Raw genomic sequence first — 27,495 nt, 5'->3', positions numbered from 1 at the left:
GCCGCCTCCTCTCCTCCCCCCGCCCGCCTGCCCGGCCGGCGCCGGGCCCCGGATGCAAGAGGCCGGCGGAGGGACGTCATTGTTCCCCGACGGACTGTAACAGTAGGCGGAGCGGGCCGGGCTGAGGCGGGGGCTGCGGCGAGGGGGACCCGGCAGCGCCGAGTCAAGCGGGGCCGAGCCAGGTAATGGGGCTGGGGGGCAGCGCCGGGCCCGGCGGCGGCCACGGCACAGCCCAGCGGCACCGCGTGCGCCTCCCGCCTGGAAATCAATGGGCCGGGGGGAGGGGCCGGCCCGGGAAAGGGAAGGGAAAGCGACCGGCGGGAGCAGCCGGCTCAGCCCAGCCCAGCCCACCGCGCCGGGGCGCGGGCCGGGCGCTCGGCCGCTGCCCTCCTGGCTGGCGGGCAGCCGGAGGGGGTGGGACCCCCGGGCGGGGCGGGGCGCCGTCCCCAGCACGCGGCGGAGGGACCCAGCCCCGCTGCCGCCGCCACCCCCTGGGCCGGCGGGACCGACCCCCTCCCGGCTCGGCGGTGCTTCCTCGCCCGCCCGCCCTCTCCGTTACGCGCTGGGGTCCCGCCGGCGCCCGCATCTCCTTCCTTCTACTCCTGCTGCTGTCGGCGTGGGGACTCGGCGCGGGTCCCCCGCGTCCCGGCGCCGGCGGGAGGGCGGCCGGGACGGCCCGGCCCCGCGTCCCGCCGGGGGAGCGGCGCTGTGCCTCGCCTGGCCCCGCGTTGTTCCCGCTCGGTGCGGCGGTGGCGGCTCCCGCGGCCCCTCCGCCCCGTGCCGGGGGGCTCCGCGCTCGCTCCGCCGCCCCCCCCCACCCGCGTTGCCATGGGCACGGAGCCGCCGTTGGGCGCCGCCGCCGCGGTCTTGCCCCCGGGCCGAGATGGGACGCGGGCCCGGACAGGTCAGCACGGGGCCGGGCGGCGGAGGCGGCATGGCACGGGCGGGGAGCCGCGGGGCTGAGGGGCCGGGCGGTGTGAGGGTTAGAGGAAGAAGGGCGAGGCGGGAGTTCCTTCAGGGTCGGTTCCCGGCCCCCCTCGCCTGCCTGTCGGGGTGGGTTTTGTTTTGTGTGTGTTTGGGCTCTTGCCGCGCTGAGCGCGGACATGTTGCGTGCGGTGCCCGTCCCTGCCCCTGCCAGCGCCCTTTTACTGCCGGTGTCAGAACGCTTTCGGGAAGCGGGACCCCTCAGAAGGGCAGAGCGAGGGAAAGCGGGTCGGTGCTGCGGGCTTGGCGCTGGCGGGGCGGGCGGTTCGGTTGGGAGCGGGCTTCGGGCTCGGGGCCGCCCGGAGCGAGGCGCTCGCGGGCGCTCGCGGCGCCGGGCTCGGTCCCGCCACAACCAACGGCCCCGGGACACGGAGCTCGGAGCTGCCCCGCGCCGAGCGCTCCCCGCCGCCTGCTCAGCAAGGGTAAAAGCATTAATTACTTTGGCCTCCGCTGCCTTTAATTTTGTAACGAAAGTAAAACCAGCGCGGGGCGTGTGTTTGTGTTCTGCGCTGCCCCGGGGTGTTTTTGCTCCCGGCGGCGTGTGCGGTGCGGTCGGTGATGCAGCGAGGTGCCTCTGCCTGCGCTTCTGCTGGAGTAGTTTCCTCCTGCTTCTTGTTTATGCCTCGGTGTTGCTGTGTGCCGCTCTTGTTTTTTAACACTCGCTGCTGGAAGTGTTTGGTTTGTACCGAGATAAAGACGCATACTCCCTGGCTGAACGCGGTTCTGTGAACGGGATCTTGTATAAAACCCTGAGCTGTGATTTATTGTATGCAAAGCGGAGACCAAACATAAATATTTAGATCCGAGTATTAACTGATGCGTGTTGTGATGAGACTGCGAAAAAAGAATCTAAACAACGCTGATGCATCACTCCAAATGGGAGGAAAGCAACTGTTTGTTCTGTTTTGCTCGTCAGTATCATACTGTGAGAAGTCTGTTATGGGAATAGCAGAGGGGAAGAGAGCTCAGTACACATGGCAATGTGAATTTATGTTCAGTAGTGGTACAGGAGCAGAACCTGTATTTACAGTGAACAGTGGGAAAATATCTGTGTAATGTTTGTGCTACTTCATCGAAGAGATGTTATATCCAAATTAATTGTATTGACAGATTTTGAAAAAGTAGTGGATCTGAGTTATTCTTGGCATCCGTTGATATTTGCAGGTGTCTAGTGTTTGATATCTGGTAATCAGTTGTCAAAACTAAATTAGCAGCACAAATCAGTGCTACTCAGTTGTCAAAAATAAATTTAAAAATACGTGAGGCTTCCCTCATTGGTCAGTATAAGGCCAAACGTTTTTTGTGATAATATTCTTCTGTTTGCTTTTCACTGCAGTCTTGATTCTGGTTTTTGTCCTGCAAATAAGTTCATTATGTCATTGAAACCCCTTCCCTTTCCATCAGGAAAAGGAGATGTCACCAGTATCTGCAATTAGGTGTCTGGATCTTACCTGAAAATCACTAAGCCCAAGAACTGTCATCTTAGTCTTTGAAATGGACAAGGATGTCCTCATTTTCCAGTAACATAAGTGAATTTCCCTTTTTTTTGTGTATTATCATCTGTAAAATGGAAAGTGTGTACAGAGTAGACTTTAAATTGACAATTTAGAGAGGGGAAAATCTAATTCAAGGTTCCACACATAATTTGCCTTTTGTGGGACTAGAAGTTCTGCGATTTACTGTGCTTTGTTTAATCTACTGGCAGTTTCATCATTAGCAATCAAGTTGTGCCATGAATCTGAAACTGCTTCATGCTTTGTTCTCACAGTTATTTTAGTGTTACAAAGCAGGTTATACTTTAAACCCTCAGTTAAGTTTATAGTTTCTCTAAACTTGAACAGGCCCTACGTTACAGAGCATGATAGTAGTAAAAAATTACATATAGGAGTTGATAATTGATCATGTAATTATTCAGCAGCTTGCTATGCACACAACATTACACGTGTTTAAAGAGGTACCATCTTGAAATGTAATCAGCATTTTATAAAGGACTTATTATCAGTTATTGCCTTTATTCTTGAAGGCTGAGGATTTGTTTTGCTTCCTTTTGTGGTCATCATTTTCTTTTTATAGTTTACATTCCTCTTTTGTTTTTCCCTGGCGAAACAACTTTACATAAGTAGAACTGAAAAAGATGCTTTTGAATTCAACTTCTTGATTTATAAGTAAGCATTGTAAATGATGGGTGCAAAATACCACAGGGAGTGCTGCCAAAATTGTATCCAAACAAATAGTTCTTGGAAGGGCAAAAGAAACCCAGGTGGAAATAAATTTGCAAGTGTTTTCTAGCTCTTCTTTCCCAAGATTTCTCAGAGCTGTTTCCCATGCTCTGTGTCATCAGGGGTGTGTGGTTCCCAGGAGCAGGAAGATGTTGGCCAGACAATTCCTCCTGGATCTCAACAGGCCAGCACTTGATTGTGCCACTGCTCACAGCTTCTTTTAAGAAAAAGATCTTCATAGCTATAGTGGTTTAAAATCCCATGAAAGTGTAAGAAATGCTATCAGTCATGAACTCAGCAGAAGTTAAAAAAAAATATTGATGCAGTTTTGATTGATGCAGTTTTGTTGGAAAAATCTACTTTGTGCGTTCAGTTGTGCATTGGGTGGAATTCTTTTTGGTGTGTTTTGGGGTTTTGTTCCCTTGTTTGTAATCATTCTTAGCTGTTTAGTTCTTCAGGCTCTTTGAGGCTAAGGGGCAGGATCTATCTTGGTCTTTCCTTTCTGGAATACATTGGGACGTTCTTATGCCAAACAGAACTTTTGCCTTGTTACAGATATGAACAATGACCATAGTTAACAAGCCAAAATCTTCAAAGTCTAAAAAATCTTCCTCAAGACGCTCTGACAAATCTATGAAACCCCGTACTAAAAAAATGACGTCTCGCACTGCAAGTCTGGGCCGGGTACCTCCTGCAGAAGATCCAAACAAAGTCTCTGTGGACAAAGGTCCTGGGGGGCATATTTATTGTAGATCATCTCAAAAATCAAAGCCTTTTGCCCAAAGAGATCTCGGTAAGTGTCTTCTGTTCTCCCTCCTTTTTGTTAAAAACAAAACCAAAGTAGAAGCAGATTTTAGTTGTTCCATTGCTATAAAATGGGACTATAACAAATCAAGGGTTCAGCCACAGACTTCAGTTTTGTGCATCCCCTAAGGCAGCTGCAGGGAGAGGTGTTGCAGAACTTGGGTTTATCTATTTACAATTGATTTGTAAAGTACTTTTTATTTGTGTAAAACCAAATAAGGGGAGCTTTTCATAATGCAAGGATGTACCTAGGTCTCTTTTGTTCTGGAGAGAAAAGTACATTTTACCATGTCTATTCATGGTGTCCATTATTCACAAGTCTTTGAATAATAACACTGCCCAGGAAGATATCTGATATCTATGGGGTTACTTTTTGTGCTGCTTACTTGTTTGTCTGTCTGATTTTTCTTACTGCATAACCACAAGTGTAAATTTGTGGTTTAAATTACGATAAGGAAAAGAACAACAATTTAATTAAGAGATTAAAGGATATAGAGATAAAGAAATCAGGTACTAAAATCAGAGTGGTAGTTTGTGTCTTTTGTTAGAAGAATTACAACAGATGAATAAACTATTGTCCAAATGAGAGTGTTGACTAGCAAATTCACGTGGCACTATTAAAGCTGTGCATTATGTGCTGTTGTGTTTTGGACTAGAGCTGGTTCTTCAGCCTGCTCCTGCAGAATCCTGCTTTTCAAATACCCTCTTTAAAACAAAACCAGTACAACTCTTTTTGAAACACAAATTTCTTGCAGTTGTTAATGATGGGATTGCTCCGCCACAAAGAATTCTTTTTCCACCTGAGAAAATCTGTATGGATTGGCAGCAAACACAAAGTGTTGGAGTTGGACTGCAGAACCTCGGCAACACTTGTTTCCTTAATTCTACTCTCCAGTGCTTGACCTACACGCCTCCTCTTGCCAATTACATGCTTTCACTTGAGCACACCAAGTCATGTGAGTATTTTCTAACACTGTAAATCTGTTGGACAGCTCCAAAGGTGAAAGAAAAATGGGGTTCTATGAAGAAAATTCTTAGTTGTCCTATTTTGCCTGTAGAAGCAGTTTTTTAATGAGATCTTCAAGGTCTTTTCCCTCCTAAATGGTTCTATGATTTTGCTAACAGGAAGCTCAGAATTATAGGAGGCATGTAAAGTGAATTTCTTAATTTTATGTGCCATGGTAAAACTTAAAGGAAAGATCATTTCTTGCTTCATGTGAATAATGAAGTACATTGTAAAGTGAGGCATTTGATGAACATTTGGCATTTGGGTTTCCTGCTGGTAGAAAGGTGATAAAGTTTAGGATGCTGAGATACTGCAGTGCACTTATACTGTGATAAATTACATGTTCAATGTTGGCCCATTAAAAAACCCTAACATTCTGGAAAGCACTACAAGCTAATCTTTTATGAACTCAAATAGAAATTGGGGGGGACTGTATTAAAATTTAGGCTGATTTTATTCTAAATAATTAAGTTTGTATTTTTTAAAGCCTGGAATTTGTGTTCTTTGAATTTTGTTTTTATGCTTGACTTTATTAAGCCTAGGGGGGGTTCTTTTTATATCCATAAATGTGGAGTTGGAGTTATTTCCTAAGGCACCTGTCTGCTTTCTAATCTAGTATCTTAATATGCATTCGTAGAAGTTTGATTGTGTATTATTCCTATATATATAAATTATTTCAGTTAAGAATCATGGAATCATTGGAAAGAACCTTCAAAATTATTTAGTTCCAATCCTCTGCCATGGGCAGGGACACCTTCCAGTGGGAGTGGTCCAGCCAGGTTTTGAGCAACCTGGTCTGTGATTTAAGGAGTTTTGTTCTGTACAATTCTCCATAATAAAATGCCACAAAACTGTTGGGATATTGACACCTTAGGAGAAGAAAATGTACCACAGAGAGTGGACATTGTGCCCACAACTTAGATTGTTATTATTTTGGGGTGGATTTTCCTTTTAGCAATGTGTGTTTGACTAGAATGGGATGCTTTTTTCTTTCACTAGGTCATGTAGAAGGATTCTGTATGATGTGCACAATGGAAAGCCACATCAACCAGGTCCTGTGTTGCTCTAATAATGCCATCAAACCTACTTCTGTTATCAATGGCCTTAAAAGTAAGTAGTTTGATATAGGTTTATTTTAAATTTTACAGTGAGTTATTTGATGCATGTAAATAATTTTGATACTTTAAAGAAGAGATATTTTAGAAATGTGTGTTTTCTTTCATTCTATAAGAAATAAATATATTATAATTATTTATTAGGAATAGGAAAACATTTCCATTTTGGCAGTCAAGAGGATGCACATGAATTCTTATGCTTCACTGTTGATGCTTTACAGAAAGCTTGCTTGAATGGAAGCACCAAGTAAGCATAAAATAATTAAATTTAAATATTTCCTAGCCCCTCTTACTACTTTATTTACTATCATGAATTAAAATCTATGTCCTTGGTTTTCATAAAACCAAAAATTGTTTGAGGAATTAACTCTGTGCTTTCAGTCTTTTGAGGTCTGACTCTAATTTTTATTTCCAGATTAGACAGATCTTCTCAAGCCACCACACTTATTTATCAAATATTTGGAGGATATCTAAGATCTCGAGGTACTTTTAAAAAAAATTTACTGTATTTTGAACTGATCTGTGTCTTTTTGTCTGTCTGTAGCAAAGGAGTTTGTAGTTTGGCTAAAGTAATGTGTATTAATAATTTAAATTCATGCAGTTAGTCACATTCAAGTGATGTTAAGCATTTGTATTTTGATTCCAGTAAAGTGCTTGAACTGCAAAGCAGTGTCAGATACGTACGAGCCATTCCTCGACGTGACTTTGGATATAAAGGTAAGAATGTTTGTGGGCATGGGCTGAGATGTTAAGCACTTGTAGAGCTTTGTAAAATAAAGTCATTTTGCTTAGAAACCCATCTTGTTAAAGCAAAACAGCTTGGTAGTGAATGGTGGTGGATTGGACTGTGTTGTTCTGTGGAAGCCATGGAAATGCTCTCCATGTTTGGATTGGATTTAAGCTGGAAAAATAATAATTATGGCTACACAAACAATGATATAATCATACTTCTCAATTATTCTACTTCAATGTACTTCTATTGTTAGACTGATGGGTTTGATTGTTCTCATTATTGATGTCAAGGCATACCACAGATACTGTCTGGCACTGCAAAATTTATTTATTTTGCAGTGGGATCATTTTGAAATGAGGCAGATACTCAGAGAACTCCATTTCTGTCTCCTCCTTCACAGTGTTTGCTGGTTCACAGTTGGCCACTTAAGTATAAACCAGCAAGGTTCTCTTGTAAAGTGCTTGTAAGTGCTTGAAATTTTGCAATTCTTGTGACTTAGTGTTCTACTTTCTTTCTACTCATCCAGGCAGTTACATCTGTCACCAGAGCTCTAGAACAATTTGTGAAACCGGAACAGCTGGATGGTGAAAATAGCTATAAGTGTAGCAAGTAAGATCATTATTAATTACACCTTAATACAAGACACACAATCAATTCAGTGCATGACTTGGAGGATGAGTTATCTCTTGACTTTGTTTAGCAATAAGACAGACATGGCTTGCTGTTTCATTTAGTTTTGTTTATGTAACTAATATACTGAAGTAATTCAAAGCTTGGGAAATAATACACTTGTTTCTGAATTAGTAATTTTTATATTTCTGTTTGAATATTTGGAAATACATTATAAGAATTGTATTGCTTACATTAGACTTCTCTTCCTAACACTGTTTGTGCTGGGCCTTGTCAACCTTCCTGAGTGTGAAGCTGCACACTCAAATACTCATGACCAGAAGTTAAAAGGTGTGTCTGAAAAGTGGTGAGCTGGAGCACAGGGATATGGGGTGAGAGGCATCACCAGCTTAGTCACAAACACAAACCCAGAAGTTCAGTCTTTTTGTGAGGTATTTGAAAAGAAAGGTTTGGTGTATGTACAGTATAATTTCCATTGTTGGCAAACTATATTACTTTTCAGTTTCCTTTTTTTTTATATACCATTATTGTTTCTAATAAGGATTACTACTTCCTGAAACCTTAATCTCTAAATACAAGTTTCAAAATTTTATAAACCACTTCTTTTTTTTTTTTTCCTTATTCTGGGTGGCTCTCTTACTTTGTTCATTGGCTTTCTCCATCAGTTTGGAATTCTGTACCTTGTATTTTGACATCAGTTTTCAAAGAGACTGTTAAATCCTCTCTGTTTGTTACTCAGCAGTACTTTTCTTGACATGTGAAGTGACATGTTTCAGTCTGTGCTGATGGTTGCATTTCAGGACTTGGTCTATACCTCCTTTGAGTGTGCAGTGAAACAAACAAAATTAACAATTTTGTTTTGAAGGACTGCTGAGGGTTTCAGTCTTTCCAGGCAACCTCAGTACAAGAAAACTCAATATTGTCCAATATTGTCTGCCTCTTGCACAATGGTTTTTTCCTTCCAGTGATTTCTTTACATTTTTTACTTTTTGACATAAGATACATGTTCAGGCCTTACCTTTTTGACATAAGATACATGTTCAGGCATTTATTTGGCTATCAAGAGATAATGTCCTAAATCCTTTGTTCTGTTGAGCTGTCTCTAATATCCTGCTACATTCTATTAACAAAGCTGAAATGCAGTTTATGGATTTAAGAAAAGATCTAACATTATACAAGCAAAATATCATTCAAATAGCATAAGCATGTGTGAGAGATGAAAACTTGTTTGACTTCTGGGTGAGAAAAGACTATAAATGTTAAAAATATGTCTGTGCTTGTTTTAAAGGTGTAAAAAGATGGTTCCGGCATCAAAGAGATACACGATACATCGCTCTTCCAATGTTCTCACAATATCACTGAAAAGATTTGCAAATTTTACAGGTGGAAAGATCAACAAGGTATGTTTGCAGCTGGAATGCTGCTTTATCTTCTTGGAATGGGCATTTCCCAAAGATGAATACTCATTTTAAGGTTGTTCATATTTCAGGCAATAACTATAGTGTAAGAGAAGTTGATATAACAACTTAGCAGCTGTGGCTGTTACTTTCTTTTTTAATACTGGTAGAGTTCCTGTGTGACCATAAGAACATACCTTTCCCTTAAAGAGCTAATTCTGTGGAAAATAGCTCCCTGCAGCTTAAATTATTAAATGTAGTTTCTAAGAAGAGGCATTTTCAAGTGAATTGAAAAATATATAGTTCTGGTCTGTGTCTTTTTCAGGCTGTTCCATGAAGTATTTCAGGATAACTTTTGAATCTTCTTTGTCTTTGTTTAGGATGTAAAATACCCTGAATATTTGGATCTTCGAGCATATATGTCCCAATCTATTGGAGAGCCCCTCATCTATGCTTTATATGCAGTTCTTGTACATAGTGGCTTCAACTGTAATGCTGGACACTATCTCTGCTTCATCAAGGTAGAGATCAGCTCAGCTTCTAACAGGACAGAATTTTTGCTGCCATAGAAATTAAAATGTAGCTGGTAACCACTGGTTTTAGGGGAAAACATTGCATCATGTGCTTTGTTTGCTTTGTTTTGGTATGCTTTGTTCTGCAGTGCTCTATCTGTGATGTCCTTTGGAACACATGCAATTCATCTGAAGATATTCTGTCTTTGTTTGCAGGCTGGTAATGGACTTTGGTACCGAATGAATGATGCCTCAGTAGAGCTTTCTGATATCAAGACAGTTCTCAATCAGCAAGCTTATGTACTTTTTTATATCAGGTAATAACACCGGATGTGCTCAGAACATTTTTACTGTCAAGTTGCTGATACTTTTCTTGTTTTCAAGTCTTTTTCTTTTCACTCTAGAAAAGTATTACTCTTTGTATATTTCTGCCTAAGTGGAAATTCCCCACATCATTTATTACCTTTCATTGCTTGACCTTACACTTCTACACTTGGGTACAATGCTTTCTATCTGCTGGCTGTAGCTGGCCAGTTTAGAAAAGAGGAGAAATCACGGCCATAGATGGTGTGTGGCTGAATCATCGCTCTGGAAAGGACAGTCATTGTAGGAAAACCATTACCTAATCTTCAGTTTGTAGTCCTGCCTTAGTCTTCAAGATGTATCTTCATGTCATATTCCCTGTTGCTGAGATTATGGGATGGGTTTAATCCAGGAGTAGGCTGAAGGAAGAGCTGTGAGCTGTTCCCCTTGTGCCCGCAGGCGCTACGATCTGACGCTGGGGGAGCGCGCCTTCTACCTGCCCGCGCCCTCCTACCCGCGCTCCTTCCTGGGCCAGCGCGGCGCCAGCAGCAAGCAGGCTGCGTTCATGGGACCACGGCTTCCTCCTCACATGATCAAGGTAATTGGAGGGGGCAGGTGGTGGCACGGAATTATAGTGGGTTTTGGTGTAGTGTGAGGTTTTTTGAGTTTTAGTTTCCCTTCCACGCTGCGGGTTTCTTCACAGCCCTCATGCTAGAGCCAGTTACTCAAACAGTGGCTAATCCTTAATTGTGCAGCCGTGCCACTTCATTACTTTACCCTTCCAGCTCACTTCTCTAAAGCTTGAGAGCTGTGCTCTTGAGACAATTTAAGTAGTCTACTAATGCCTAAGTAATGTAGATTTAAAAAGTAAATATCTGCCCCGTCCCTATCAGTGTCACTTTAGTTGAGACAGTGATAGAATACAAACTGTCTTGTTCCTGAGTACTAGGAGAATTATTCCAGTGTTGTTGGAGAGTGTTTAAAAAGGAAAATAAAATTTTTTAGTAGCTTTAGTCAATGTTAAGTTGTTTGGGTGGGTGTCAAACTGATGGCCATTTGATACCAAAGGCAGGATTTACACACACCTGTTGGACGTGCATGTATTTTGGGAGGGAGGTGAGGTTTCTTCTTGGATATTGAGGCAATGTGTAGGACTATTTAGTATGAGAAGCTAATGTTGTGAAACTTCTTGTGCTGTGTGTTTGAACGTGTCCATCTTACAATCTCTTCAAATCCAGAGTTCAAGTCGTTTAAATGGAAATGGACCCTTAAAAGAGGATCCCAGTACTGTTGGTGTTGCTGTAAAAAGGCCATCTTCAGCTCCACCAACAGCTTGTGTTCAAAACTGGGCAATTTCCAGGCCTTCAATGGCAGACCCTTCCAAAACCCAGAAGATCACGATCAGTATTCACAACAAGCTGCCCCCACGGCAGGCGGTGCCGCAGGCGGAGTGTCCGAGCAGCGCTGTGGAGGAGGAGGGTCTGAAGCCCCTTCCTTCAGCCACAATTACAAACCCTTCTGCAGCAGAGCCTACCTCAAACCTCTCCACAGTGTCAGTTGCTACTAATGCCTCCAAGCAGGAGGTTCCTGATGAGATCTTCGTTGAGCCAGCAGTGAATGGAAACCCTAAGCTCTGTGCTGATAACATGGTCCCTTACGGTGCAGAGCCTTCAGGAAAATCCGAGGAGTCAAAGGGCTTGTTCAAAAGGCATTGCAACGTCATTTCTTCCAATGGAATTCTGCTTGGGAAGGTGGTCCGTACATTGCATAATTCCCATTCATCCTGTCAGAATGCTGAAGAAAGATCCCAGCATGAGCTGCCAAAAATTGATTCCCTAAATGGTGCTATTAGTTTAGATAATGAATATAAAGAAAATGGACTGAAACTTGATGATTCCACTTGCCAAGTCCAACCCGTTAAACCTTCTGAGATTTTCTTCTCTAAAGCAAATGGAGTGCTTGAAGCGGTGAGTTACATTTGTTCATCTGCACTTTCTCACCTATGATATATTCAATATTCATGAGCACCACAATGGAATACCAAGAAAACTCAGCACAGATTTCATTCTAACCCTTTGTGCTGTTATCCCGCTGAATTTGCAGAGCTGAGCTAACATATGACATATGTCAACATAAGAGAAGTTCAGGGAGATAATACTTCATAAGTTTCATAAAATACATTTTTGGGAGGAGGGGAGGATGACGTGGGAAGAGTGCAGGTATCTCTGTGATCTTGTGTAACATCTAATGTTGGAAGTTTGTCAGCAGTAGTTTTCTGCTAAAAATAGCTTTTTTTTTTCCTCTTTATTAACTTCTGTGTTTTAATTGCAGATGCCTAAAGCTTTGTCACCAGATCCTCAAGGTATCTTAGAATCTCTTACATACAGCCAGTTGAACAGCTTGTCGGAGGAAAAGAGGTAAAATGGCTACACTGATTAAAACAAGATTTCATACAAGTTTATTACTATTTTATCCATCTTAAGTAATACTTAAGAAATTTACATGAGTACAGAGAATTCCAGACTGTACATCTGGTATTGCACACATCAGCACTGGGCACACATTATTCTGATACTAAATACAGGCAGATGCCTCCTGTAAAACATTCACAGGATGTTTTTACATTTTTCTTCCATTGTCTGGAATACTTTTTCTATTCCTCTTCCCCTTTTTTGCAGCCTAGGATAAGTGAATGTAAATTCCCACAGTCTGCCCTCCCACTTGGGACAGTGGGAAATTTGTGTGTTTCCCTTTTTTCTAGCTGGGGGAAGAGCAAATACAGTTGTTCTGGCTATTGATGAGATTGAGAGCTGCAAGTGGAAGAAGTTGGATGTGTTTGGGATGGGATTTTTAAGGCAAAACCTGCAAAACTGAGAGAAGAAAAACTTTCCATGGGAGCTGAGGGAGGTGTAAGAATGGTTTTCCAAAGTCAAAGTCTTTCAGAGTTTTGCATTGGCGACTTTTTTTTTTTTAGATTTTACTCCTAACATCTTTTAGATGGATGTTTTCAAGTTAAAAATACATTTTTATTTTTGTGCAGTGTCTCTGGACCTCAGAAATCTTCTGACAATGATGGAGTTACGGATCCTGTAGTGATGGAAGCACTGTTTGCCTATGAAGAATCCAGGAAGGTTCCTTCCAACTTTAGCTGTGAGGTTGAGAAACTTTTTACTCAATCAGATTCTGAAACCATTTTTACCAAAGAAGAAGTTGCTGAAAGTATTATAACAAAAGCTGATAATGCACATCTCAATATCAATGGTCAGCACAAGGTTAGGAAAAAATCCTTGGATAGTGAAGGTGAATTCCTTGGGCAGTGTGAGTCTGAAGACATCAGAGATAAAGAAAAACTAAGAAGATCAAAAGAACCTGAACTCATTTCAAAAGAAAATCCTTTGTACATCAAAGGATCTCCTGAGAGCAAAGAGAAATTAGGGCAAATTTCCTCTATAAAGCCTGACATTGAATGTAGTTCTAAAAAACTTGCATCTCTAGATATTACAGACAAATGCCAAGATACAAAGGACATTTCTAATAACTATGTAGAGGTACCACCCGTTAATGACTCTTCTATTACAAAGCTGGATAAAGTATTGGAAAGTCAATTTTCTAGAGCAGACGAGGGACTGAGTAATAAAATATGTGAAGATGATGATAAACATATGAAAAAAAATAAGAAAAAAATCCATGACTCTAAAAGAACTGACAAAGAGCACTACCGGAGGAAGAGAGAAAACTCGGACACGGAGGAGAAGGAGAGGCAAACCAGAAACAAACCAGATGATCATTCCCACAGGAGGAGGAGCTCTCACAGCATGGAAACAAACAAGCAAAGCCGTCACAAGCAGGAGTATTGCAGTGAGAGCAAGTACAGATCCTCCCACAACGAAAGAAACAGTCCCAGTAATGGCAGGAGCTCAGGAAAATACTCTCGTTACAGATCCCGAAGCAGAGAAAGGACAGATCCAGACAGGAATAGGTATTATTATTCCAAAGGAGACAGACCTTGGATTAGAGAAAGATACTATCAAGATGAACCACGGAGATGGGATAAATGCAGGTACTACAATGATTATTATTCCTCCCATGGAACAAGGGATGGCAGGGAGAGGAGGTCCTCTCATTGTGATAAAGACTATGACAAATTGAGCCAAGCTTACAGCAGGTCACACAAGGATTATCACTGCAAAAGCAGATGGGCTCACAGCACACTCTCCCGAGAGGAGGACGTGCATCACTTCAGCAGCCACAGAGCAAACTTCCACCACTGTTCAGTACCTCAGCAGCACTCGGAAAAATATTCCCGTGAGAGGCACGCACTTCCACCCGTGTCAGCTCACTCAAACTTTGAGGACTCTTCCCGGGAAAGCGAAAAAGAAAAACTAAGAAATGGCAAAAGAAAATACTCCCACCAAGAAGAAAGTGGAAGTGACATAGAAAAGAAATGCAGAAAGACAGATGACCAAAGAATCAAAAAGTATAAGAAGGTCAAGAAGAAAAAGAAGTCCAAAGATAAACATCGAGAGAAGGATTACAAGTAAGCAAGGATTCCAGCATAATCAGCAATTTTTTCCTAATTATTTTCTGGGTGTTTCTCATGTCTGCCTTTTTTTCATTGTTTCTAAGTAACTTATCTGTCATAATGTGACGGGATCATGTTATTAGGTTGGCCAAGAGAAGATAGGAAAGATGTTGCTGAATTGTGTTAGAACACTAGAGCTGGACAATGTAGACAGAATAACATCTGCACACCGTTCTTGATTAGGTTACAATTTTAATTTTTTTTTTTTAATTCCCCATATGCCTGTTAACAATTTGTGTACAAACCACGACCTCTTGTCCTTCATTCTGAGGGCTTAAGATTGCTGCATCTAAATTAACTTAGATATGCAGAAAGTACCACAAAGTAGCAGACACTCTGCAAGTCGTCACCTGTGGTAAATAAATAACGTTTCATATATACATCAAGTGCCACATCTGTTTTTCTATTTTTAACTTGCATGTTTCCTTCAGACTTTATGATTTGGATTGCTCTGTGCTCCACTTTGACAATGACAATCGCAAACATAAGAAAAAGAAGAAAAAGAAGAAGCACGACAGGAAACTGAAAGACTTATTGGAATATTTAGATCCTCGTTTCCAGAAGAAAACATGGGAGAAGAAGGAAGAATCCCGTCCTCCAGATGACCATTTATGTGAGCAATACAGAACCCAGGGCAGTAAACAACCCTCCAAGGAAGAGAAGCCTTCTGGTGCAGGTGACAGCAAGAAATACAGCTCCATGGCATCCACTGAGTATGTCAGAGGTAAGGCCCTGGGATGTTGGCAGGACTAATGGCTGTTCATAACCATCTTTAAATGCTTGGGAGATTAAATCCCTGGGTTTAATCACAGCTTCCAAATGGTACCGTGGCAGGGGGTTGGAAACAGATGATCATTAAGATCCCTTCCAACCCAAACCATTCTATAATTTAAATAAAATACTACATTCAGTTGTTCATAGCATAGAAACAGTGCAGGTTGCTCACTCAGAATAACAGGAGTTGGTGATAATACTGAAATATTCTTGATCTAGATGTAGCTCTGCCTTCTAAGCACAGCTGTCAAACCTCCAGAGGACACTTCACAATTTAACACCTGGAGTGTTAAATTCCTGCTATTGTTTTATTCAGTTGTTAGGTTTTTCTGTTAGTATAGGCTTAACAATACATAGATATGGGCTGAGGAAACAGCTCTTTCCCAATTTTTAATATTTGAAAAAGTCTGTCTTGTGCTTCTTGCAAAAAACCCAAATTATGAATTTGTGTGCCTGACTAAATTTACACTGAGCTCTCAGCTGTTGCTTGTCATAATCTCAACTTGGGCTGGCAGTAGATAAATTAATTAGTTCAAATTAATTAGCTCTAAAATTATGCAATGAAGATGATTGCACACTGCAACAAATTCAACATCTAAAATCAAACTTGACAACATTTCCCATGAAATTTTTGCTGAACAGAAGCGTTTATTGTAGAAATAAAATCTTATTAAATGCCTGTTATTTGCCATAAACCAGTTCCAGTTACTGATCTATTTCAATGGAAAATCAAAACAGTCCCCTAACTGTTTTACTCAAAGGGAAGTGAAGTAATCCCTGAAGAAGATAACTCACAATCCAAAAGCAATTTTAGTTGTACAATTGTCTACATTTTATACCTACCCAAAGTTTAATTGGGTTAATGGTCACTGACAGTTCTGTTCATTTCTAGTCTTGTTGAAACTGTCAATATAGCACACAAAAAATTGGAGACATTTAATCTTGGAATTCTGGAAAATTAAAATCTTTTTCATGGGGTTTCCAAACTTGTGCAAATTGCTACAGTCAGTGCACTGAATTCTTACACTCAAAAGTTTGCTCAAGGCAAGGGGGAAGTGCATTTGTGGAAAACTGATTGTATTTTAAGACACAGATAACCAGAAGTTGTATTCTAAAAATACAGAGTGGAGGGAAAGCTGGTTGTTCACCCATTATTCTTTAATGAGAAAAAAATAAGAAGTGAATTGAGGTATTTCAAATCCTAATGTTGTAAAAGGAGACTTTTTTTTTATGATACTCATATCCAAAATAACCCTTATAGCACTAAAAGGGTCTGTTCTAGCTGGGAAATCAGGAACTAAACAGAATAAAATGCTCGTGCTCAGTGGTTTGGCCTCGGTGATTCTGTGGCCAGCAGGTGGCAAACTCGGCTTTTTCCGAAGCAGGTTTAGCGAGGAGTTCAATGCTCTGCCTGGCCTTGCTCAGGGCAGGGCAGGGAAGGAGAAGGAGCTGTTTGTTCACTGCTGAACAACACGAGGGAGAGACCAGGGCTGGCAAAAAAAAAAAAAAAAAAAAAAATTTAATATTTCCTCAAGTCCATGGATGTTAATTAGCTCCATCTTCTGGAATGTCAGTCTTTTTTTTCTTTTTTTAAATGGGTCTCAAGTAGGATTCTCTGTTGGACGAAAACTGCTTTCAAGAGAGGCCACTTTGGCTGTGTTTTTAGAGTTCTGAATGCCTCAAGGCAGGGACAGGAGAGGAATCACCGAGGAATTGTGAAGTTGTGCCTTTTCACCCAACTCCTGTTATTTTGAATAAATTAATAAGGATGAAAACAGCTAGTGATAAGTTGTTGTTTAAGGAAAGTTTATAGAGGAGGGGGCAAGGAGCAGCTTTGAAGCAGTTCTTTCTTTCCTACACTCCTGCATGTGCTCTCCAGCAAGTTTCTGAAGGCTCTGCCTTTGTGGCTACAATTTGGTCAGCCTGACCACAAGATTGTTACTAAAACAACGACGCTTTCTAGGCAAAACTTCAATTACATGTGATTCAGCCAAGGGCCAGCGCTTGCTGTTAAAGCAGGTGGCTCTGTCCTAAGGCTCTGTGCAGTTCTGCAGCCTTAGCCTAGAACTGGGGTGCAGTTGGACCCTGTGCTGAGGGACAGATGGAGCTGGGACAGCTTTGAGCTTTGTCTTTTAGAAATCAAGCCCCTGAGACAGTTTAATGTTAAATGTCACAGCAGGACTGACCTTGTTTCCTTCTGCCTTTCAGATGTGGAGCTGACTGATGAAAGCCTTCAATACTCAGACTGAACCCACCACCAACCCCAAGGACTTCTGACCACCAACCCCAACAACCCTTCACCTTCAAAACCAACAACTTCTCATCATCAAAACCAACGACTTCTTACCTTCAACGACTTCTTACCTTCCAACCTGACATTACCAATAGTGACCATCAAAACTTAAGATTTATTATCAATTACCATCAAGACAAAATCCAGTCATAAGTGGTGCTTAACATTTCTGTACAGAATTTTACCATATAAGAACTTTTTTTTAGTTTTTAACTTGAGACTTTCTTTTTTAAAATATACTTCTAATCCAAAAGGGTGAAAACTTTTTACAACTGCTGAACATTGTAAATTACCACATAAATATCTCACTGAGCTGAGATAATGCCCTGGAATAGACCATCTCAAATGCTGCTTAATTACAGACTCAGGTTGACTTTATGTTATTCATGTAATGTTACTCCAAGTTAAGACATCTGGTGCAAGAGCGACCAGGAATTATAAAAGTTGCAACTGACAGTCTGTATATTTAATTTAAAGACTTATTTAAAACTTCACAAGTTTTGCAAGAGCTTCATTTTTTTTTTTCCTGTGGTCTGACACTAGAAACTAATTTACTTCACATTTGAGTTATATTCAAGATCTGAAGAAAATCTTCTGGTTTTCGACATTGTGAAACAACAAATATGCAGTTCTGAATGTATCTCTCAAGACTATTTGTATATTGTTCCATATGTTTTTATTACATTTTCTTAATATACTGTCATTTGTCTTAAGTCTCAGTTGTCTGTTTTGTCTCTCTAAAGTGTCTAGTTACAGACAAATTCATACTGTGATTTTTATTTTTATTATTAAATGCTATCAAACTGTGATGCACTTATTATTCACTGGTCCTGCATCAGGAGATGAGTGGGGAACCTGTATTAAATACAGTTCATCTGAATAATCTGTCTGGTTTATACAAGCTGTGTTGTTCAGAGATGTCTAAAGTTTGATCTTTGTTTTTTTAAAGATAAAAAGCACTTGCCCCACTGTAAATATATAGCATGTAAAATTTATATAGTATATAAATACAGCAAAGTTAAAATGGATTTTTACTTGAGTTCTACTTGAGTTATTTAACATGCACTGTGTCATGGGAGCTGACAGCTGTCAGGGGCTGTTTGACACTCCAGAAGTCACATCTTCCTCTCAGTGCAGGGGAGAAGATGCTGTTGGTGTGAGCCAGAGAAGATCAGTAACCTGGGACTGCAGCTGCCTAGACAAGGATGCTGAAATGCTGAAGGCTTCTCCTTTGAACTTAAAGCTTCCACAGCCAGGCACCAGGCTGGGAGCTCAGCAGGAGCTTGGTATTGTGTATGAAAAAAAAAAAAAAACACAAAACCAACAGGGGAAAAAAAAAGGCAAAAAAGAGCAAGGTTAATGTCTCACTAAATACTTAAAAGTAACCTTTTGGTACATGGAGAACACCATAAAGCCAAAGCACAATGTACCTGCATAATGTTCCTATGGCAACAGTTATGTGACTGACATAAAGTGACATGGCAAAGTAACCAACGTTCCTGTCCTGTATCTGGCTCTTTTTTCCTCTTTTGTCCTCTGGCTCCAAGATCTGGTTCTTGTCCTTTGCTGAGTAACTCCAGCACAGCTGTCTGGCAGGAGTTTGTGGCTGCTGTGCTCCCGAGTGGCTCTGGAGCAGGGAGGGCACTCGGTGCCACTGCCCCAGAGCTGCGGAGCAGCAGCACCTGTTTCTAATTGCTAATTGAGGAAACTCATTAATCTACTCCAGGAGCAGAGATCCGCTTCCCCCCTCACGTCTGACAAACTCCTGGCAGGGAACTGACAAAATAAAATACCTCAATTTAGGGTGGCTCTCAAGGGAACCCAGCTTTTACTGGAGTCACACGCATGTGGCAGCACACTTTACTGAAACATTTTGCAGTTGAAGGGTTTTTTCTGAAAAAATTAAACCTGGTAATTTCAATTACTGTGCCTAAGGGTAGGGAAGAGAAGCCTTTTACTTACAAGAGCAGTTGTAAAATTAAACCTTAACCTCTTAGGAGTCAGCTATTGCCTCCCCAGTATTCCTGGTAAATGAGGAGACAGTACAGTTTCACACTTTATTTTTGAGAAAATTGACAGATTTAAGCAACAGGTCTTAATGATAAATGAAAACATTAATATTGCAGTGGCTTTACATAAGAACATCACCGTTATAACAATGATTGATACAGAATATTTGTCATGCAAATCACTTGTATACACGAAGTAATACTCATATCAATACATACCTGTACATTATTTACATTTTATATTTAAACTCTAGCTAGAAACATTTTCCAAGAAAATATAGAAATGAAACTGGTAAGCCACAAGTCTTAATTTGTAGTATCTGGTCTACAACAGACCTAGCTTTTCCAGCAAGCATATCTACATAGATATGTAATAAATCTTAAAAATATGCAGTTTTTTTTATATATGAAGCATTATAAATGCTGCTCACTTTATAAAGGTTCAGTTTTGTACCAGTTTAAAATGGTTCAAAATGCTAAGTGATGCAGAGCTTATTTTGTCAGAATATTGTAAAATTTAAGTCAGTCCAGCTGAGCTTAAGTTTTGTGTACAGTTCCCTCCCAGCTGCACTGGCACCATGGCTCTCACTGCCCTGCAGCTGCAGAGGGCAGGGTCAAAGCAAAGAGCTCAAGAATTCCTCACGTTCAGTGCCACAGGAAGGGAGAATCTGTTGTCCCCAGAGGACTTTTCCTCAGCATGGCCAAACTGTAACAGATCCTGCTTTAGGCCACCAAGCAGCCACTTTCAGTAGCCACCCCTGGACTTGAAGCCCAATAAAAAAGGGAAAGGTTGAGAGATTTTTCTTCACTCTCGTGGATAGTACCTGATACGGCCAAAATTCTCACAAAGCCACTTTGTTTTACTGGCCCCGTGGCCAGTGGAAATTTTGGGCCAGTTTCACTCCCTGTTAATACTGTTACAAAGAACATTTGAAATCAAATATTAACACACAAAAAAACGCTATTCCATTCGCTTTGGTAAATTAAATAGATACACTGAGCACCACAAGTAGCTGTTTAAGATGTTGCTTTTCAATGCTAAGAAATAAAATATTTCCTGCTATAATATCCTCAGTTACATTTTACTCTAAATAGTTATTTCTGCCGGATATAAGAACTTCAAACTAAATACAGCAAATGAACTGTCAAGGCCTTTCCTTCATGCTTGTAGGCAGACATCCTCACCTGGTTAAATAAATAGATTTCCTCAAAGGTGGTATTTCAGAAAATAAAAATGGATACAAAAGTGCTTCATGGCTTATTAATGCTTTTGTAATCTCACATTTCTCCAGAAATACTGTATTTGCTGCCTTTCACCTTCATGCTCACTAGTACCACTGATTTGGCTTGTCACTATTTGCATTACAAATCTACTTATCCAAAGCTAAGACTTGATGTAGGCAGTGCTTGAAAACAAAATGTCACTGCAGAACAGAAGACTCAGAACAAGTGCTGGCAGCAGCTCCATCATTGTGCTGCTTTGCAAACACAGGACACACAACTTAATTAATTTCTATAAAGAGTTTAAATGTGTTCCATTAAGAAAAGATATCCCCACACTGACACTTACTCAAGGATTTTACCTCCTCTGGCTGAGCTTTACTCCTTTGGAAGCACTAAGATTTAAACATTCACCCAAGCAATTCCACACACCCTGGGGAAAATCTAAAATGTAGGAAAGTTTACTTTGTTCTTTTCCTCTCAGCCTCTTTTGCAAACATGCAATAAAGCAAAACACTCACAAGGCCGACACTCCATGCAAAACAAGGCAAATCAGTAAGACAGAACACTGAAACAATTCTCCCTTACAGTTCAAAGGAGATTTCAGACAGATCAGCTTGGTAAGTCTGTGGGTTTGCCAGTGCAGCACATGTCCCTACAACAGACCCAAAGGTGCTCCTGTAACCAACAAGCAAAGCTGCTGTAACATTTTGGGTCTCCAGCACATTCACTGGCACAGTAGGCATGGCTCAGGTTCAACAAGTTTGGGAAAAACTGAGTAGTAACAGAAGCAGTAGAGTCAAAACCTCCCACTTTTTGCCCCCATTGTGGAATTAGGGGCTTTACCTTAAGAACGTGTGCTATCAATAGAAAAGCACTGGAGTAAAATCTGCTGCAGCAGCTGTTGTGTTCCTGAAAGACCCAGCAGTAGGACCACAGAAAGATCTTCACAGGATTCAAAAAGAGACATGCCTGTGGGGAAGTCTAACTGCACTATGTAATCAATACTTTATTTTTTAGTAAAAATGTCTGTGTTTTCAATTTCAACTGCTGTAGCACAAATCTGAAAATCGCCTTTAAGAATGCAATAAAAATACTGAACTTGTATAAACTTGCATGAACTCTGTATGTCCAAAGTTTGTTATCAAGCAAAGGAATGAATCCTGCTTGCTTAACTCCCTAGGGCTGCATCTTACAGGGACAGTTCACCTTCCTGGCTTTTCCCTTTAAAAACATTGAATGCATGTGGAATTATCTGGGGGTGTTTTCACATGCAAGGCCTGAAATCACACAAGCCCTGTCATCTCTCTCCTTTAGTAGCAACTTAGTGTTAATCAAACTACAGCATCTCAAACAGAAGAAGGATGTTACCATATAAAAAGCAGATTAAACCAGTCATTAAACCTTAGTGTTTGTTGTGAGTGTGTGAGCAGACAGGAACGAGCTTTAGCCAACTGGCAAACACCAGACCCCATCTGGTACTTCATGTCATGGCCACAGCCTCAAACCTCTGCTGCTGGGCCCTGCCTGTACTTCAGTGCACACTGACAAATCCTCTGGCACCACCAGGTACCTACTGAGCTGCCAGTCACTGTGTTTCTGAAGGAAAGCCATTTCCATAAAGGTAGGAGAGGAATCTTGGATGAAGCTGCACTCAGCTGTTACTGTGAAACACACACGGCTGAAAACTGCCACTGGGATTGTGAGGTTTCTGCTTACAGGAAAATGCAGTGCCAGATCATGCTGTGCTCCACTGCTGGTGCTGCACTTCAGTGAGAACTCAAAGTCTTATAACAACTCCTTCTTCTATGGGAAATGTGCTCAGGTAACAGGTAGAGGACATTTTAGTGTTAGCCCTGAACTCCTTCCCTCCCAACCCAAGTAAACTGGAGTTGTCACTAATGTTAAGTGAAAACAAGGCTTCCATGTGTTCAGCTGAATTCAGTTGCAATATAATAATTCTCTGGGATTTGAAGCTTACTTCAAATTATATACCAGTAACTATTTCCCCTGAAAAGTTCTGCCAAGGTTTTATGCCATAGTAAAATGTGTGTATATATATATATATATATATATATGTGTGTGTGTGTGTGTGTGTGTATATATATATAAAATTTACAGTTGTCTTCATTTAGTTTGTCCAATTTCTTCTATCAGTCCACAGTATGCTCAGTTATAGGTTGATGCAGGTCTACAAGTTGCTGTTCATGTTCTATTTCTTATTTGCAATTCTTCTTTTCCTTGTGGCCAGCATATCATAAAAGGGATCCCTGCTGATACTTGCTCTGGAAGAGAAAAAAGGAATCACCAGTTTGGTTAACAAATACCTGTTAACTATTTCAATAGTTTTGAAAACTAAAACTTTTGTTCTCTCTTCCTTGTGGATGACTCCACACCCTTGAGATGGATGGCTGACTTCTAAGCACCACAAATATTTCTTTAGCACAAGATTCTATTCCACTGTGATTAGTTCAGAGCTCACACCTTCACATCTTGACTATTATTTATTTCTTTAATAAAGAAATAGTGTGGGTCTGCTTAGAAACCTTCAAACATAAAGTCAAGCTGTGGAAGTTTAAAGCTGCTTGTGAACATGCTTAAGATACATGTCACTAAAGTTAATTATTGGGTGAAGTAAGAATCCAATAGAATTAGGTTTAAAAACAATTCACACAAGATTTTACATTTGCATAGAAGAATAAATCCATATTCTCCTCACTTGAGTTAGCAACAGTATTTTCTTAGGACCACACAGTATAGATTTGTATCTTGGTCCATCAACCCCACAGAGCTCACTGTTAGTCCTCGAGGACATTGCCACATCAGAGTTCTTGCGACAAGTTACAACAAATTCTCTCTGTATCATACTCTGAAAAGAGCTTACACTTCATTTCTGAAATACATTTAAGACTTCAAACTCACTTGATAGATTTAATCCACTCTTCCTTTTCTTCTGGGGTGGGAGCAGATATTCTGTACACTACATGGTTTCCTTCCACCACTCGGCCGTCAGCTTCAGTTTTACACGCTTTGATTACTTGACCTTTGTGACTGGGGTTGTAGAGCTCAAAGCAGTTCTGGAGGGTAGAAATGAAGCAATAAATTTAAAAGAACAAAACAAAACTGACAAATAAATTCATTTAACAGTACAATTAAGTTCCACATGGTTTACTCATCTTCATTTAAAAAATAAATATGAAACTGTCTTACTGGTTTTCTAGGGTCTTCAACTTCTCTTATGCTAAGATTTTCTAAGGGAATAATTCCTCTAGGTTCTTTGTCCTAAAAAATTAGGAAAATATCACATTATTAGCTACTTATAAATCTTGATTACAAAGAAAATTCACCACTATATATACTCACTGTTGTGTATTCAAAGTAATACAGGCAATTATCAGTCAGAATAAACCATCTCCGTTTCCATGTTTTTACTCTTCCCCCTACAAACAAAAGGTATTCTAGAATTAAACATGTGCTGCCGTCAGGGTTTCAACAACAGGCAAGGAAATAATTAAGTTCTGCTTATTTTTCAGAGTATGGTTTAATTGCTTAATGGTAAATGGATCAGGCACAGATGAGTGAGGTTAAAGAACAGTTACTGCAACTTGTCCTGAGGCAGCATCAACTATGGAGGTGCCATCAGCCACGAGAGCCATGGGCAACAGTGAGTGGCCAGACCTGCTCCCTCTGCCCAGGCCCTTACATGTGCTCATTCACCAAAAATACCAGCTCTGCACAGTGCTGGACACAGCCCTTGCTGCCAGGGTGTGAGTGAGGCCAGCCCTGGGCTGGTCTGACACCCACAGCTGCCCACACCAGCACTGGCTGCAGAACCAGCAACTGCATCCCTGCAACAGGAGAAACCCCCTCAACAGCTTGTCCTGGGCAAGGAAAGTGTTCCATCAATAAAATCAAAGGGCATTTTATCACCCTCCAGTCACTCCATTCATGAGCAAAGATGTGATTAAGAACCTGTCTTTACTTTCAGATTTAACGTCAAGTGCGTTAGGTGTTCAGAAACATTAACAGAACAAATATGATGTGTCATCAATGAGGAGCAAATCCTGTGCCAAAATATAGCATATTTACTAATTTGTTATCTTTGAGTATTTTAAAAACATCTTCTCTTCAAGGGTTAATATATCATTGAGTACACTTGATAGAAGAAATAGCTCAATGAGGAGCAAATCCTGTGCCAAAATATAGCATATTTACTAATTTGTTATCTTTGAGTATTTTAAAAACCATCTTCTCTTCAAGGGTTAATATATCATTGATAGAAGAAATAGCAACTGCTCCAAAAATGCCAGTTTTTCCTTCATTAACAGTTTAGACAACAGCAACCAGAGAGTTCCTCTTCCTTACACCTGCTAAAGTCACCCTGTAGGGAACAGCTCCTTTTTAGAAACAACAGTATTGTTCTGGCCCTCTCAGTTGTTTTTCTGCCAATGGCTGCTTCAGAACACACTTGGCTTCCCACATTATGTTATTTTAAAATTCATTTCCAAGAAAGACAATTGTAGATAGAGCATGCATATGTTATTAAAGGTTTAGATCCACCATAGTTATCTGACTTCAGGATTATGTCACCACCTGTGCATCATCCATTCAGCAGTGATTTAATTTCATTAAGCCAACATTTCAAAAGAGTTTCAAAAGAGTGAACACCTGTGCATAAAAAAGCACCATTAATATATACAATACCCAGTTTAATCCAAGTAATAAAATTAAATTTAAGATATAAGCATAATTTTTTGATCTTTTGTTCTGCTTAAGATAGCTGGGTTTTTGTTTAATACAGAAATCCAACTGAAATTAAAGAACAATTCTAGGGATATCATGACATTTCTTGATACCAATCTACTGCATATTTGCATTGCAGACCAAGAATGTTGCATGTGGTACTTTCCTTTTGCTGCGTTTCACAACCTCCACAATAACCCAGTGCTAACACACTGCAATATTCAATGTACTCAATAAACTTGATGTTTCCACCAGATGCACTCATATCTTAAGAAAAATTTAATCTGCAAGCAGGTGTGGTGAAATAAGTGAAGGCAAAAAAGTGCAAGATGCAGAAGCCGTGACACAATGAATGGTTGAGTGAACTGAGACAGTGAGGGAAGAACTGGTGGCATTTTAGTACAACCACTGTGACAGGTCCTTAAACAAACGCTGCAGAGATGTTCAAACTGGCACGTAAGTCGCTAGAAAAATTCCCCACCACCTTGACCGAGAGCTGGCTGGAGTATCAGGAAGTGTTTGGGCTCGGAATGATGAGCTCAAGCTTGACTCCCTGCCAGCAGTGGGAACGCAGCCGCGAGTCCCGGTGAGCGCCAGGGCACTCCCTGCGGCACCGCAACGTGAGGCGCTGTCACATCACCCAGCACCAACCGCAGGGCTCCAAGTCACGTTCTGCTCTCCAAGGTTAGCAGATTAACATCATTTAACATTTTTATGACCCTAAAACACCCAGGTTTTCAGGCTAACAGGTAACAGCGGCTATCAGAGGTCGCGGCTTGTCTAGTTCTAGTGGGAAAATAATTCAGGAGGCGAGAGAATGACTACAAGGAAAGAGGTTACTATCACAGAGCAGACTGAAGTGAACAAAGGCATTTCTCATTAACTGTGATATCATGTCAAAACACAATTTAAAAAATTAGTAATAACCATATATTTAAAAGAAGACCTGTTTATCATTTAAGAAAGAAACAACAGACCTAAAACACACTCCCAAAACAATACGAATTGCAGTAAACAGCAGTTGAGTTTGCTGAATGTTTTCCTGACAACATCCACTCTCTCTGGACAAGCCAGATTTCTCAAACCTGAAACCTTCTGCAATCATCCTACAGTTTTGAGGAAGCTTTTGTCATGAAACATCTCCCAGCTTCAGGGAAGCCACGAAGATTATTTCCATCAACATGCCTCTAACTGCTCCCTTCTCCCTAAAACAGCCAGTAGCTCACTGGGTTACAGCACTCATGGAAGTCATAGAAATAGACCTTAAGTCCCTGCTCCACCAAGCTATCAGTTACTCTTCCAAAGGAAAAAAAAAAAGAAAGTGAGAAAAGAAAAAACAAGAAAGCAGTTAGGCAGGATTTTTTGGTGGGATAAGGAACTACTCTCACATATAAGTCTCTGTCTCCCATCCCATTACTGAGTTTCAGCTGTCAACAGCACAGAAACTCTAATAAAGCTCAGAATCTAATCTGTACTAATCAAATTTGCAGGGGTCACCACATCACACGTGTTTAATATGCCTTTACAATGGGCTGCAGCTCAAGCAGGTGGCTGATAAGGCACTGTGGCCTGTAAACTGCACATGAGATTAATAGGCAAAAACACGTGATAACAAAACATTCTTGTCCTTGGCTGAGATTGCTGTAGGCTCACAAAGCAACAACACAGGGTTTAGTACCATACTTCATCTCTTATTCCAGCTCCCAGCCTTTTAAAGATTAAGACTGGAAGGAATTAAGTTAGCAGAAGAGGATCAAGAAAACCAGAGTATGAATCCATAAACATTTACAGAAACAGAGAGATAAGTGACACACTTCTGAAAGATCAAACTGATTACAAAAATGCACAGACATCTCAAATAATGAAATATGGAAGCACAGTATTTTCCACAGTAGGTGGAAATTTCACTAAACTACAAGAAAAGGCTATAGGGCAACATGTACAGAAACAGGAACAGAAACACTATTCTTCACCTTTGTAACCCTGGCCAAAGTACAAAGTAGGCACCAAGGTAAAAGAAACCATCTATAATAAAGGGCAAAACAACTGGCAATGACTTAGGAAACATCCATCTCCCAAGCAAAAAAGGCCTTCAAGCTAAAGGCAGCAAGGTATCTAAAGTTATAAAGTTCTACTCAAATCTTCAGGTTATTTATATAAAAAGTTTTAG

At 40.8% G+C, this 27,495-nt stretch overlaps 2 protein-coding genes across 4 annotated transcripts in view; one reads left to right on the top strand and one right to left on the bottom strand.

Moving 5' to 3' along the window:
• Positions 1–49: 49 nt before the first annotated feature.
• USP42 (ubiquitin specific peptidase 42) lies at positions 50–18,664 on the top strand. The gene is made up of 17 exons (XM_041401417.1): positions 50–182; positions 3,759–3,996; positions 4,763–4,963; positions 6,013–6,123; positions 6,273–6,375; positions 6,544–6,611; positions 6,775–6,845; positions 7,388–7,470; positions 8,780–8,891; positions 9,269–9,409; positions 9,617–9,717; positions 10,163–10,301; positions 10,942–11,670; positions 12,035–12,120; positions 12,744–14,240; positions 14,717–15,009; positions 17,268–18,664. The coding sequence occupies exons 2-17, from the start codon at positions 3,768–3,770 to the stop codon at positions 17,306–17,308; spliced, it is 4,005 nt and encodes a 1,334-aa protein (XP_041257351.1). The 5' UTR covers positions 50–182; positions 3,759–3,767; the 3' UTR covers positions 17,309–18,664.
• Positions 18,665–19,397: 733 nt separating this feature from the next.
• Positions 19,398–27,495, bottom strand: part of CYTH3 (cytohesin 3) — a 48,674-nt gene continuing 40,576 nt past the window's right edge. Inside the window, exons 10-13 of one of the 3 annotated variants that reach the window (XM_041401433.1) lie at positions 23,946–24,024; positions 23,793–23,864; positions 23,505–23,659; positions 19,398–22,867 (exon numbers count right to left, since the gene is read on the bottom strand). In XM_041401433.1, the coding sequence (XP_041257367.1) occupies positions 22,795–22,867; positions 23,505–23,659; positions 23,793–23,864; positions 23,946–24,024 (379 nt within the window). In that variant the 3' untranslated portion in view covers positions 19,398–22,794. Of the gene's footprint in view, positions 22,868–23,500; positions 23,660–23,792; positions 23,865–23,945; positions 24,025–27,495 lie in introns of those variants that run through there. The other 2 variants (XM_041401434.1, XM_041401435.1) reach the window with 2 other exon arrangements.

Source organism: Onychostruthus taczanowskii, unplaced genomic scaffold (assembly GCF_017590055.1).
Source record: "Onychostruthus taczanowskii isolate IOZ18803 unplaced genomic scaffold, ASM1759005v1 scaffold19, whole genome shotgun sequence".
NCBI classification, from domain to species: Eukaryota; Metazoa; Chordata; class Aves; order Passeriformes; family Passeridae; genus Onychostruthus; species Onychostruthus taczanowskii.
Note: the sequence above shows the minus strand (reverse complement) of the source record. Positions and strands in the feature narration are given on the sequence as shown.